Below are 15,676 nucleotides of genomic sequence, written 5' to 3'. Positions count from 1 at the left end.
GGTGGGCCAAACTACTTAACAACAGAATTTCGAAGTTGCTTCCTGGGCTTGTGGGTGAAGAACAGGTGGGCTTTGTGGCAGGTAGGGAGGGCAGACACAATATAAGTAGAGTGATACATGTGATTACGCACGCTATCAAAACCAAGTCCCCTTTGGTGCTTCTGGGCACGGATGCTGAGAAGGCGTTCGATAGGGTCAGCTGGAGATATATGGATAGAGCCTTAGATGCATTCGGCTTTCCAGAAGATTTTATTAAAGCCATATTCACTCTATATTCGGCACCTTCTGCAAGAGTAATGGTGAATGGGACCCTATCGGACGCCTTCCAAATCAAAAATGGCACCCGACAAGGTTGCCCACTATCCCCCACCCTGTTTATTCTCGTCCTAGAGACCCTGTTATTAAAGTTCCGCCAATCCCCGGTGATTAAAGGTGTGAGTTTGGGGAAGTTCAGTCACAAGATGGCAGCTTTTGCGGACGATCTCCTGCTCTTTATGTCCAACCCTGAGGAGGCTTTGCCGGAGGTTATGCAGATATTTGAATCTTTCAGTCAACTCTCGAATTTTAAGATAAACTTTGATAAGTCGGAAGCCTTAGGTATTTCTTTGTCACCTGCCCTACGTAGTAGAGTTAAAACCCTTACCCCATTTAAGTGGCCTCCGCAGGCAATCAAATATCTAGGTGTCATGATCCCAATAGACCCCAAGCTCCTATTTAAGCTTAATTATCCTCCTTTACTCTCAAAAGTGGCGTCCATTCTCTCAAAAAGCTCCTCGCCGTTTCTCACCTGGCTAGGCAGAAAAAATGTCCTGACCTGTCCTACATTCTTCCATTGATTATGTATACCATCAGAGCCCTTCCCATATCTATCCCTAATAGCTATATAAATAAAGTTCAATCCATCATGAGTAAATACCTCTGGAATGGAGGCCACCTTAGAATGTCCTTCCGATTGCTATCACGTAGGAAAAAACAGGGAGGCATTTCCCTTCCGGATCTTCCAACCTATGTACAAGCTATTAATCTAGAAAGATGGCTTTCTCTGGCTAGGTGTGAATCTCATTCTTTGCACATAGATCTGGAGTTAGCCCTCTTAGGCAAAGGCTCGCTCCATGGAATATGGCTACCTAAGAGACCCGGGAGAGAGACCAAAATTGACAGTGTGCTCACCAGAGGTATGCTACACACCTGCCATAGGTCAAAGGAACTTAACTCGGGGCAAAACAGGACCTCCCCTTTAGCCCCCATCTCAGTCCTACCCACCCTTCTGTGTCCCCAAATTGAACATCCCTCTGACATATGGCTGTCACTGTCAAATCATAGATTGGGAGAGCTAGGGAAACTTGAGGACTCTATCGATTATTTCAGCACCCTTTCAGGCGATATAGTCCTAGGGAAAAACTTTGTGCAGAGAAATGATTTTGAATCTATGTGTAGACAGTTCAAGTCTTCCGAGCTAATCCCCTTAGCAGACCAAACGTGGCTGGAAAACTTTGTCTTACTCCCACGTTTGCCCTATAAATGTACCACTCTCATTTACAGACAAATCCTTAACGCCAGAGATTCCAAGGCCCCGCCATGGTTAGCTGACTGGGAGAAGGAACTGCAACTTACTTTAAATGAAGCAGACAGGAAATGGATCCAAAAATGTTCACATGGCTTCTCTAAATGTATAAAAATACAAGAAAACTCAGTTAAAGTAGCGTTCAGATGGTATAGGACATCTGAATTTTTGTATAAAATCCAGTTTCTTCCCACAGATTTGTGTTGGCGTTGTAATACTGCCACTGGCTCCATTTCTCATATCTGGTGGACGTGTACGGGCATCCGTAAGTTCTGGGAGGAGGTCGAGAGTACTATAAATTCGATTTGTAGCACGTCTTTGAAGCTTACAGCCCAATTGGTACTACTCTGGCTGCCTACCCCAGCTTTTCGCCCTGGAAAACACAGCCTGATCACACACTTGTTGATGGCTGCTAAACTTCTGATTCCTATGAAATGGAGATCAGTGGATTCCCCTACCCTAGATATGTGGAGAGATAGGGTTCATCAGATATGTCAAATGGAGGAACTGATGGGTTGGACGTACCATAACAGAGACCGCTTTCTACAGATCTGGCAGCCTTGGCTGCAATATAGAGCAGAATACCTAAACTCATTACAACTTGGCTCTACTTAACTTATAAGTGGCAAGATATACGTGCTGTTCCCCTTTTCGACATTATGTTAAGCTAAATCTTTTAATCCCAAACGTTATACGGACTATAGCTTGATATGCGAGGTGACACAGTGTTAGAGCCGTTGCTCTGTTCACTTGTTTTGTACAAACTATGTTACTGTACCTGTAAGATCACTTGTCTAATGGGACTGGTGGTCTCAGATGAGTGGTTACCTCATACTTACGTGTATTGTCTGGCTTTGCCCTTGATGGTGTTTGTCTGCCTTCATAATGAGGTGACTCACTCAACTCTGATTTGATTTGATGTGCTATGATCTTTGTTCATTTAATAAAAAGTGATTTCAAACAGTGTGAATCTACAATATTCATAGTCATGAAAATAAAGAAAACTCTTTGAGAAGGTGTGTCCAAACTTTTGGTCTGTACTGTATATATATGTTAAATTTTTCACTGTAGTAACGTTTTATACTACAGTTTTTGCATGCCCACACAATCTGTGTACGTGCATGCTGCAGAGCACTGATCAGTAGTGTGCTCATTTTTGAGGGTTTTTTTCCACTTTTTTTGTGTGTGAAAAAATAACTGCAGTTAATGGTAGTTAGTTATATATCAATTTCAGTTAGTGTCAGCTTATATTTTTGCACGAACGCACCGCATCAGCGTACGGGCATTTTGCAACCACTGAGCATCGATCAGTAGTGTCCATTGCTAATCGCGTCTGCTCAGTTTGCACTGCAAGTTTTTTTTGTGCAGAAAATACTTCTTTTTTGCAAGAAATTTTTTTATTACAACTTTTCTTCTAAATTTCATTAAAAGTTTTCTACAAACCCCTTCACATGTGAAAACACTAGATACACACCCCACACTAAATAAAGGTTTACACGTTTCACACATCACACCCCCAATAAAATAAAAATGCCCCGTCCATCCTAACGACTATACTCAGCTGAAGAGGCCATGCTTGCCTCCAATACTGAGTCTGCTAGTGAGGGAGAAGAGGATGCCACTTCCTCTACTCCTCTTCCTCCGCTGATGAGGGACCCTCTAGAAGGCACACAGGGCGAGCAGAGGAGGCAGCCCCCCAGAGTGAGTCCACATGGACCCCACCCCCTGACGATTATCAGCCCCAAATTCCTGAGTTTGTCGCAATTCAGGAATTCTGATAGATTGTGCGGGCTTCACTCAGCTAGATTTTTTTCAAAATCTTCTTCTCTGAAGATTTTGTAAATTTAATGGCGGCCCAAACCAATTTGTACGCCCAAAAAACTAACGTTAGGCAATATTGGAGTTCTGACATTTTCTACCAGACTCTAATTTACAGTCAGATCATAACCCTGAAACGATTAGAATCAATCCGAAAATTCCTACGCTACAATGACAATTCACAGTGCCCACCCCTAAAAACAACCCAACATTTGACCGACTGTTCAAGGTTAGGCCTGTCATTGACCACTTCAGCAACAAGTTTGCTGAGGTGTACAACCCAGAGAAAAATGTCAGTGTAGATGAGTCGCTATTATTGTTCAAATTGCAATTATGGCAAGAGAGAAAAAGGAGAGGCGCTCATAGGGTAGTAAGCGATTTTACGCAGATAAACGTGATGGATTGAATGTGCTCAGCTTTGAATGTTGTGCAGGTGTAAGCGCACAACAGGTTGGACACACAATAGGTTGGGAGGGTGAGGGAGGTCCGTGCTGCCGGTACCCATTCAGTCCCTTTGGATGGAGTTGTCAAAAACTCCTAGAGATTGTTAGGGGTGAGAAGAGTGATTTGTGTCCGAAAACACACGATAGGGTACCTCTTTGGCACACAGGGACGACCACAGTTTCAAGGTTTTTTGGTATAAATACTATTTATTGTTCAGTTGACAACGCGCTTCAGAGTTTATAACTCCTTTATCAAGTCTAAAGTGAAACATCAAAGAGAAAAAGGGGAAGAATTGCCGAAGCAAAAAAAAACAACAAAAAGCTAAAAAAAATCCACAGAAAGGGCCCCCACACGGTTGGGGGGAGGAAATATATATATATATAGAAAAAATACATATATATATATATATATATATATATATATATGCACATAAAATTCAGCTATAGTAAATAAATCAATTGATTAAAATTACAGCATATAAAAATATAAAAAAACAATATGTATAAAAAATATATATTGCACGTTGAATTTTACACATTTTGGATGGTTGGTGGAACTAGTGCTAGCCCAAACGTGAACGCAAAGAAAGTTTCTAGCCACTTCTATTGGCAAGGGTTTAATGTACTCCAATCTGTCCAATTTAGAGGCTGTTTAAGTAAAGTGTGTAATATATATATATATATATATATATATATATATGTGTGTGTACATACGCACAAGGATGGTGTGAGGGATGTATAATGTTAGACCATAATATACAATATGCATTGGTATTATACTGATGTAGTAGGACGTGGTGCTTATGTGGTGTGATATGGCGACATAAAATGGAGTGTGGTAGATAGCTATCGGTATTATTAGAATAGTGATGTTGGGTAGTCTAGTCTCTGCTTATAATTAATCCTTTTATTTTTATTGGGGAACAGGAGGGAAGTATAGGGTTTACCTTAGGGGCGCCAACAGCAAGGGGCAACAGGCAGAAGGTGGCCGGGTGGCTACAGGAGGAAGAAGGATGAATAAATGAATAGAAGAATGATAATAACACAATTGAATAAAAAGCCTAATGTCTGAATGTATAAGGATAAGCTGCAGAGGGAAGTGACAATGAAGCTCTACAGAGCTGTTGCACGGCTTATTAAATGATTGAGTCAATAATAAAATATATGAGTAAAGAGGCCCAATGTCTAATATTTAAGTATAAATATATAAGGGGAGTTGAAGAGAACCTGCAGAGGAAAGTAACAATGAAGTTCTATAGGGCTATTGTATGGTTTACCTGGGGACTCCTTCTGATGTGTGCTGCTGCTGTATCTGGCGTCGCTCACCATGTGTCTGGGAGCGCGCGCTTTTAAAGCTTAGGGGGCGGGGACTGGGTCAGTGACGTCACGGGGGAAGCCTCTCTGGGCGGCGCTATTCGGCTGGTGCGCTGGAGGCCGGGGAGATCCTCCTGCTGCAGTACTATTGTGTCGATCGGGCGCTCAGGCTGGTGCTCCGGGGGTAGCGCAAGTTGGACACAGCAGATCAAAAAAGGGGTGGATCAGGCTGATATGTTGATAGCGTAGTAATGATATGTGTATATGTTTTGAAGGCTGGTGCAGCGCAGCTGATTGGGGGGGGGGCGAGGAATATGGTGAGACTGGGTGACAGATGGAAGGAGAATATGGGATGGGTAAATGGACAAATGATTATATAGATAGATATAAAAATAAGAAATAAAATGAAAATAAAAATGAATATACATATAAATAAAATTATAAATAAAAATAAATATAAATAAAATAAAATATAAAAATAAAAGGATATATGAGTGAATGAAAAATGAGTGAATAAAAAAATGAAAGAGTAAGGTGAACTTTTATTATGATGAGAATAGATAAGTGTTGGGATGTGAAGTGGTGTGTGGACGCGTATGAGGGAGAGGGAATTGTGGGACAGGGGAATGGTGAAAGTGGCGCATAGTGGAGCTAATGAGGAATAACTACGTAAATTGGGAGATTAGAAGCAGTTGGTATCTAGAGATTCATTTAGACCATATGGTTCGATGGTTTGGAGTTTGAAAATCCAATACATTTCTTTTCTCCTCAGTTTTTGGTAACGGTTCCCATCGGTAGATGGGATTGCTTCAATAGGTAACAGGGAGAGTTATGGATATTTATTGTGTGCCTGGATGAAGTGCCAGGAAACTCAGTGTTTGAGGAAGCCGTTTGTGATATTCCAGCGGTGTTTGTTCATCCTCTCTCTTAGGGTGAGGGTGGTGCGGCCAATATATTGCAGTCCACATGTGCACTCCAATAGATAAATGATAAATGTTGATGAGCAATTCAAAAGGTGTTTTATTTCGATGTTTTCTCCTGTTACGTTACTGGAGAACTTCGTAATTCGGGTTAAAATGTTGAGGCAGCACTTGCATCTGCCATGTCCGCATTTGTAACTGCCAAGCACCTTGGGAAATAGGCTCAAAATAGGAGGGGGGTCTTTCTTTAGAGAGCGCAAACAGCTGGGGGCAATAAGGTTCTTAATTGTTTGTGCTCTTCTGAAGGTTATGTGTGGCTCCGGTTGTATGTGTTTTAATAGGAACGGATCCGCTTGTAATATCTGCCAATGTTTCTTAAATATGTTTCTCAGAATGTTATGGTTGGTGTTGAATGTGGTTATGAAGGAGGTTTTATACTTCTTGGTGATGTCTGGGTCAGTTTGTTTCATCGCCGGTTGTTTACTTCCTGATGGTAGGCAGTCTTCCTGAGTGTATTCTTGTGCCTGCCGTAGAGCTGCCTTAACGACAGCACCTGGGTACCCTTTATTATAAAATCTTTTTTCAATAACCTTACTTAAACAGCGTCTAAATTGGACAGATTGGAGTACATTAAACCCTTGCCAATAGAAGTGGTTAGAAACTTTCTTTGTGTTCACGTTTGGGCTAGCACTAGTTCCACCAACCATCCAGAATGTGTAAAATTCAACGTGCAATATATATTTTTTATACATATTATTTTTTATATTTTTATATGCTGTAATTTTAATCAATTGATTTATTTACTATAACTGAATTTTATGTGCATATATATATATATATATATATGTATTTTTCTATATATATATTTCCTCCCCCCAACCGCGTGGGGGCCCTTTCTGTGGATTTTTTGTTGTTTTTTTGGCTTCGGCAATTCTTCCCCTTTTTCTCTTTGTTGTTTCACTTTAGACTTGATAAAGGAGTTATAAACTCCGAAACGCGTTGTCAATTGAACAATAAATAGTATTTATACCAAAAAACCTTGAAACTGTGGTCGTCCCTGTGCGCCAAAGAGGTACCCTATCGTGTGTTTTCGGACACAAATCACTCTTCTCTATTATTGTTCAAAGGGAGTATAAGATTCCGCCAATACCTGCCTAGCAAACGGGCAAGATATGGCATAAAAATATACAAACTCTGTGAGAGTAGCTCCGGGTACACTCACAAGTTCCGCATTTACGAAGGGAAAGATTCCAGGATAGAACCCCCAGAATGCCCCCCCATCCTAAGAGTTAGTAGAAGATTATGTGGGAATTACTACACCCACTGCTGTATAAGGGTTACCATCTCTATGTGGATAACAATTATACCAGCATACCCCTATTCGGGTCCCTAACTGCCAGGGGTACTGTGGCTTTCGGCACAGTATGCAAAAATCAGAGAGGCCTCCCTAGATACCTGGTAGTGCAACCACTGAAAATGGGCGAAAGTAGGGCTCTCCGCAATGAGAATATGCTGGTGGTTAAGTACAAGGACAAAAGTGACGTCCTTGTACTGACCACCATTCACACTAGCACCAGCTCCCCTGCTGCTGTATGAGATACCACTACCACTGTCAACATGCCAGACTACATCCTTGATTACAACAGGCATATGGGAGGGGTGGATCTTGCAGATCAACTTATGAAGCCCTACAGTGCCACACGAAAAACAAAAGTGTGGTACAAAAAGCTGGCCATACATATTGTACAGATGGCAGTGTGCAATGCGTACATCCTATTTCAATCTTCAGGCCACAGAGGAACTTTCCTTAAGTTCCAAGAAGTGGTTATCCAGTATTTCTGGAAGTCATGGCGCCCGTATCGTACCAGGGCAACATTTTCCAGGTCAAGTCACCTGCTAGTAATTGGGGTCACTTTTAAGGGTACCTCAGGGTGTCTTCATATGTAACAAAGCTCCCAAAAGCCAATCTTACAAAATTTGTCCTCCAAAAGCCCTATGACGCGCCTTCCCTTTTGAACTCTGCCATGCACACATACATAATTTTTTGAGCACATATGGGGTGTTGGCGTATTCGGGGGGAAATGGGAAACAAAATGTGGCGTGCATTTGTCCTGTTACCCCTTGTGAAAGTGAAAAATGTGAGTGTAAAGCAACTTTTTCAGGAAAAAAAATTAAATTTTTCATTTTCGCACCAAATTCCATGAATTCCTTGATTGGTGTAGTTTCCGGAAGTTAGAAGGCTCAGATTTTTAGAAGCAAATCTTGAAATTTCCAAAACCAACTTTTTTAAGGACCAGTTCAGTTATGAAGTCACTATTAGGCTTACATAATAGAAACTAACCATAAATGGCCCATTTTAGAAATTACACCCCTCAAGGTATTTAAAATTGATTTTACAAACTTTTTTAACCCTTTAGGTTTTCCACAAGAACTAAGGGAAAATGTAAATTAAATGTCACTTTATTTGCAGATTTTCCATTTAAATAATTTTTTTCCTGTAACACAGCAAGAGTTAAAGGCCAAACAAAAGTCTAAATATATTACCCTTGATATGGATGCAAAAATACCAAATATGACTTTTTTGTTTCCATTTTACATAATAAAGAAATATCAAGTTTTTATGTCTCCATTTTCTGAAAGCCATATTTATTTTATATTTCTGCCTATCGTCTTTTGTAGGAGCTCGTTTTTGCAGGAAGAGTTGATGTTTTTATTGGTACCATTTTTGGGTACATATGATTATTTGATCATTCAATATCACACTTTTTGGTGTAAGGTGACCAAAACAATGTTTCTTTTGACAAAGTTTACGGCATTCACCTTAGGGGGTATATCGTGATATTTTTATAGAGCAGGTCATTACAGATGCAGCAATACCTAATATTTATTTATTTTGGTTTTATACAATAAAGCATAAAAAAAATGATAAATCTTGTTTTAGTGTTGCCATTTATTTATTTATTTTTTATGGCGACTGTCTTATGTAGGGGCTCAATTTTTGCGGTATGAGATGAAGGTTTGTTACCATTTTGGGGTATATATGACTATTTAATTGCTTGGTATTAATTTTTATTTTTTATTACGCCGTTCAGATGAGGAGGTAGATCATGTAATATTTTTATAGAGCAGGTTGTTATGGACGAGCTGATGCCTAATATGTCTGTTTTAATTTATTTCTATTTTTAAAAACTTCAGACCCTTTCACTCTTTTGGCATTTTATGTTGCATATATATACAGTGCTACCCAAAATTATTAATTCCCCAAGGCAAATTTGGACTTAAAGTTACTTTTATTCAACCAGCAAGTAATTTTTTGACGGGAAATGACATAGGTGTCTCCCAAAAGATAATAAGACGATGTACAAGAGGCATTATTGTAGAAAAAAAACATTTCTCAACTTTTATTTACATTTGAGACGTAGTCGGAAGCCAAAAGTGACACTTGTGCTGGCCAGGAGTATAGTTAGGCTACTTTTTACACTAGCGTTCGTGGCTCCGCTTGTGAGTTCCGTTTAAAGGCTCTCACAAGCGGATCCATACTGCCCTAATGCATTCTGAGTGGATGCGGATCTGCTCAGAATGCATCAGTCTGGCACCGTTTGTCCTCCGCTCCGCTCAGCAGGCGGACACTTACAATGTAAGGTTTCTTTCACACTTGCATTCAGAGCGGATCCGTCTGGTGTCTGCACAGATAGATCCGCTCCTATAATGCAGACGATGGGATCCATTCAGAACGGATCCGTCTGCATTATAGTTTAGAAAAGTTGCTCAGACGGATCCGTCCAGACTTTACATTGAAAGTCAGTGGAGGATGGATCCGCTTGAAAATTGAGCCATATTGTGTCAACTTCAAAGGGATCCGTCCCCATTGACTTACATTGTAAGTCTGGACAGATCCGTTTGCCTCCGCACGGCCAGGCGGACACCCGAACGTTGCAAGCAGCGTTCAGATGTCCGCCTGCTGAGCGGAGCGGAGGACAAAGGGTGCCAGACTGATGCATTCTGAGCGGATCCGCATCCACTCAGAATGCATTAGGGCAGTACGGATCCGCTCGGGGCCGCTTGTGAGAGCCTTTAAACAGAATTCACAAGCAGAGCCCCGAACGCTAGTGTGAAAGTAGCCTAAGTCAATGGGGACGGATCCGTTTGAAGTTCACACAATATGGGTCAATTTTCAAACGGATCCGTCCCCCATTGACTTTCAATGTAAAGTCTGGACGGATCCGTCTGAGCAACTATAATGCAGACGGATCCGTTCTGAACGGATCCCATCATCTGCATTATAGGAGCGGATCCGTCTGTGCAGACACCAGACGGATCCACTCTGGACGCAAGTGTGAAAGGCCATCCCGGTGAATCTGGGCTCTGCTGGTGGCAATGTCTCAAGGCAAACAATCCAACGGAGACTGCACACTGCTGGGTTCCACTGATGCAGACAAAAGAGGACGCCACTTCTCCAGATAAGGCACACAAAAGCTTGCTTGGCTTTTGCAAAAGCTCATCTGGACAAAGAAGAAGACTTCTGGTCTTCTGTGTTATGGTCAGATGAAACAAAAATTTAATTGTTTGGTCACAATAATGTTTCTTTCCTTTGGCGTAAAAAAGGAGAAGCCTTCAACCCAAAGAACACCATCCCCACTGTCAAACATGGTCGTGGGAACCTGCTTTGGGGGTGTTCTTCAGCCAATGGAGCAGGGAACCTAATCACAGTAAACGGCACCATGAAAAAAGAGCAATACATGAGGATTCTCAACGACAACATCAGGCAGTCTGCAGAGAAACGTGGCCTTGGGCACCAGTGGACATTTCAGCATGACAATGACCTAAAACACACAGCAAAAGTGGAGAAGAAATGGCTAGCAGACAACAACATTAACGTTTTGGAGTGGCCCAGCCAGTGTCCAGACTTGAATCCAATTGAGAATATGTGGAGGGAGATACAGATCAGGGTGATGGCAAGAAGACCCTCCAACCTGAAAGATTTGGAGCTCATTGCTAAAGATGAATGGGCAAAAGTACCTGTGGAGACATGCAAAAAGCTGGTCCGCAATTATAGGAACCATTTGATTGCTGTAATAGCCAATTAAGGCTTTTCTATTGATAATTGAGAAGGGTATGAATAATTTTGGACTGGACACTTTTTGCTTTTTTCCCCCCACAATAATGCCTCTTGTACATCGTCTTATTATAATTTGCTGAGGCATTTTTGTATACATTTTCTGGGCTGGATTTTACTTGGACTGGTGGCTAGGCTTGGTAAAGGGAGTTCCCAGTCCACACCCTTCCAGTATGGGTTTTCCTTTCTACCTGAGGTGATCGCAGCTGAGGCCTGCTGTAATCAGGCTTGCATAAAGCGCCTCAGAGTAGGTCAGTCTGAGGAGGGAGAGCGAGACTGTTTTGTGAAGCAGAGGCTCTGTGTGTGGTCTCAGTCAGGAGGACTGAGGGGCCACAAGGCTTTGAATAGCCTGAGGTTTGGAGGACCTAGCGACACCTAGAGAACGAGGGTTGCACGCCCAGCGTCTGGAGGACTACTGGGCCACACTCCCCCAAAAGGTACTGGTGTTGCCACAGCCTTGAGGCTGCAGTATTGATGTTGGCTGAGGAAAGCCGCATATAATGTCCATGTGTGAACTGAGCTCTATCAGTGAGGTAGGGACGTATTGTGTTTAGGTAGCGCCTAGACGGGCAGGAGTTTATTTATGTGTTAAGTGTTAGCGGTGCGGGAACCTCACCCCACCCAGTGACGTATAACTGGACTATCCTTTATAAGATAAATGCACAGTTTGGACATGAAAATCCGTTGTCTGGTGAGATATCTGTGAGTGTGACCCCCTGAAAAGAGACGATCCCTTACAATATATATGTATATATATATATATATATATATATATATATATATATATATATATATATATAAAAGAATAACACCGCAGCACATCCGTTTAGTGAAAAAAGTAGGACCCTTTATTCACCTATGCGACGTTTCGGTCCGCTTGCTGGGACCATTATCAAGCAATACAACATTGTGAAAACTGTGGGTATTTATGCAGTCATGACTAATTATCTTGCATAAGTGACAATTATGCAAGATAATTGATACACCTTGGCAAGGTGACTTCACCGCTGGCACCCACACAATCTACTATCAGGAGTGCTGCCTTGAATTTCCATTACTATATATATATATATATATATATATATATATATATATATATATATATATATGCCTTGTGAGCTTCTTCAGTGATATGACAAATGGACACTGCAAAAAGTGTGAAAACATCTCTAGTACTAAGGAAGAAAAACATTACACTTCTCATCACCTAACTAACCTCTTTGCTGTCCGGCAGTTCTTGAGAAGTATTTTTTTTAAACAGACTAAAAGATTCTTGTCCTGAAAAGAGAAAACCAAAAACTTTATTTTGAATATCAGTTACCAAAAGTTAACAAAGTGAGATTTTAACCACAAACTATAATAGACTAAATCTCAACTCACATTTATTGGAAAAATGTAACTTTGTAACCCAGACAGTTTTTACCTTCAGGACATAGCCTCATTTTTCAAATTTGACTTGTCGTGAACCAGCGGGTGTGAACCCACTGTGCCACATGTCCTACCTCCTCTAAGGGTGTTGTCTAAGTGAACCCCTTCACAGTACCCCTGATGGTGGGGATAGACTTTCCCAAGGGGAACACCAGGTCGCTACCTCTTGAGGAGGATAGGCACACAAGGCAGCTGGTCCAGGCGGACCAGGTCGTACCTGAGAAAGGTACCAGAGGTACAGGCGTAACCAGGAGCAACAGTGCAGGAACAAAGGATGAAGCAGAGGCGAAGTCCGACAGTGTCATGGTCTTACCTTCTTGCGGTTCTCCTTCGTTTGACATGTGCTGGCGGCCATCTTGGTTTCTGGGTTTCTTGTAGCCTCCCACCCTGCGGCTTCTCCTTCCCACTGGGAGGAGCTGGATGCCTAGCTCATATATACTGTATAGGAGGTCTGTGGCTTCAGTTCCTTGCTTGGTCCTCCTGTGTTCACATGCTTCTAAGACTGCTGCTGCTTCTGGTTCCTGATCCTGGCTTCGTCTGACTACCCTGCTGGTTCCTGATCCAGGCTTCATCTGACTACCCTGCTGGTTCCTGATCCAGGCTTCGTCTGACTACCCTGCTGGTTCCTGATCCAGGCTTCGTCTGACTACCCTGCTGGTTCCTGATCCTGGCTTCGTCTGACTACCCTTCTGGTTCCTGACCTCTGGCTTCGCAAGACCCTGCTTCGGTTTAGCCATCCGTTTGGACTTTTGCCTTACAGCTGGATTTTCAATAAAGCCTTCTTATTTCCACTTATCTCTTGTTGTACGTCTGGTTCATGGTTCCTTGACAGACAGGCAATAGGTGAGGGCAGGCGGCATAGGTACAGGTCAGGAAATCCAGTTCGGCAACAGGAGAGTCAAGGCAAGCAGGCAGGGATCAAACAGATAACAGAATCCAGGAATACAAGTACGAGTGAGGAACACAAGCAGATACTAATATATGTGCAGGAGGGCTAGGATTGGTTTGCGAAGTCACATGTCCTAACCCATAAAGCACAGGGAGTGATGCGCACCAGCCCTTAAGTAAGTGCTGCAGGGAACAAGCAGCAAGCATGCTGTGGCCAGGGCTGAGAGGAAACTGTGGAGTGGATCCCAGAACAACAGTACCTACACAGACAGAGCCCAGGACTGCAGAGGTGAATGGGAAGCACTGGCAGCAGATCACAGATGAGAATGGCGTCCGGGACCGCAGCGGTAAGCAGGAACCGAATCAGAGTTTGGGAAATGTTTTTTTACAGTACGAATTAATTTATTAAGTTATTGCGTGAAGTCTCGCAAAACTTTTTAAAGCAATAACTTCGGCTCATCAAAGCCAATACATTCTAATACTGTACAAAGCTCCTGCTCTGTACAGTATTAGAACAAAGTTCTATGCAAATTGACTTTGGATGTTTCATCCGAAGTCAATTCGCTCATCTCTACTTCTTTACTCTAGACCAGTCATGCTCAACCTGCGGGCCTCTAGCTGTTGCAAAACTACAACTCCCATCATTCCCTGACAGCCTACAGCTATCATCCCACAGAAGGGCATTGTGGGAGTTGTAGTTCTACAACAGCTGGAGGGCCGCAGGTTGAGCATCCCTGCTCTAGACGTAGAGGATGTTTTCTCGTTAGTCACAGTCCTGGGGATAAATAGGTGATGGGAGAGATCTCTGTACCAACTCCTGATATATTTAAAAATGGTTATTGTAACGGTCACGTCCACACACACACAGGGGGAAGGATAGTGACCACTGCGCTCCACCCTCACCCCTGGCCCTGCCTACTTGCCTGCCGTCTGCTACTTAGATTACCTGGACTACTGACTCCTGCATTGCCTGACTTCAATTCTGCCTGCCATCATCTGTAAATTTGTCTGGACCTCTGACCTTGCACAGCCGAATTACAAGTCTGCCTCACCCAGTATTAGAGATGTCCCGAACTATTCGCCGGCGAACAGTTCCCAGCGAACATCGCTTGTTCGCGTTTGCCGCGGCGGGCGAACATATGCAATGTTCTGTCCGCACCCTATTTGTCATCATTGAGCAAACTTTGACCCTGTACCTCACAGTCAGCAGACACATTCTAGCCAATCGGCAGCATACCCTCCTTCCCAGACCCTCCCACCTCCGAGCAAAAAGCAAGGGCAGCATCCTTCTTAGATTCATTCGGAAGCTGCAGTGTTAGTGAGAGGAGGGACAGTGCAGCTGCTGCTGATTTAATAGGGAAATCGATAGCTAAGCCAGGGTATTCAGTGTCCATTCCAGTCCCGAAAGACTCATCTGATCTGCTGTAAGGACAGCGTCCTGACAGCACCCCAAAAAGCCCTTTTTAGGGCTAATACATCAGTCTGCTTTTTTTACCCTCTGTAATCTAATTGCAGTTGCCTGCCAGCGTGTGTGTCAGGCCCACAGCGTATACTGTGCCCACTTGCCCAGTGCCACCACTAATCTCTGGTGTCACAGTAGCTTGCATAAAAAAAAACAACACTTTTTTGACTATAATATAATTGCTGTTGCCTGCAAGCGTGTGTGTCAGGCCCACAGCGTGTACTGTGCCAACTACTGCCAGTGCCCAGTGCCACCACTCATATCTGGTGTCACAGTAGATTACATTAAAAAAATATATGTTTTTGTCTGGAATATAATTGCAGTTGCCTACAACCGTGTGTGTCAGGCCTACAGCGTGTACTGTGCCAACTACTGCCAGTACCCAGTGCCACCACTTATATCTGGTGTCACAGTATATTACATTTAAAAAAAAAAAAAGAAAAACTTTTTGGACTGTAATATAATTGCAGTTGCCTGCAAGCGTGTGTGTCAGGCCTACATCATGTACTGTGCCAACTACTGCCAGTGCCCAGTGCCACCACTCAGAGATGTCGCAAACATAAAATTTTCCGTTTGCAGACGGCAAACCCGAATTTCTGCAAATGTTCGCGAATGGGCGAATCGGGTGAACTGCCATTGACTTCAATAGGCAGGTGAATTTTAAAACCCACAGGGACTCTTTCTAGCCACAGTAGTGATGGAAAAGTTGTTTCAAGGGGACTA

The 15,676-nt window shown here is 42.7% G+C and overlaps 1 protein-coding gene across 8 annotated transcripts in view; it reads right to left on the bottom strand.

Moving 5' to 3' along the window:
* The window catches only part of UHRF1BP1 (UHRF1 binding protein 1), a 715,822-nt gene that overhangs the window by 22,768 nt on the left and 677,378 nt on the right, over positions 1 to 15,676 (bottom strand). For 7 of the 8 annotated variants that reach the window (XM_044288182.1, XM_044288177.1, XM_044288185.1 and 4 more), the window contains one exon: positions 12,392 to 12,453. The exons of the other annotated variant lie outside the window; for it this stretch is intronic. In XM_044288182.1, the coding sequence (XP_044144117.1) occupies positions 12,392 to 12,453 (62 nt within the window). The remainder of the gene's footprint in view (positions 1 to 12,391; positions 12,454 to 15,676) is intronic. 8 annotated transcript variants of the gene reach the window in all.

This window comes from Bufo gargarizans, chromosome 3, assembly GCF_014858855.1.
Source record: "Bufo gargarizans isolate SCDJY-AF-19 chromosome 3, ASM1485885v1, whole genome shotgun sequence".
Taxonomy (NCBI): domain Eukaryota; kingdom Metazoa; phylum Chordata; class Amphibia; order Anura; family Bufonidae; genus Bufo; species Bufo gargarizans.
This window is presented reverse-complemented; position numbering and strand designations above follow the sequence as displayed.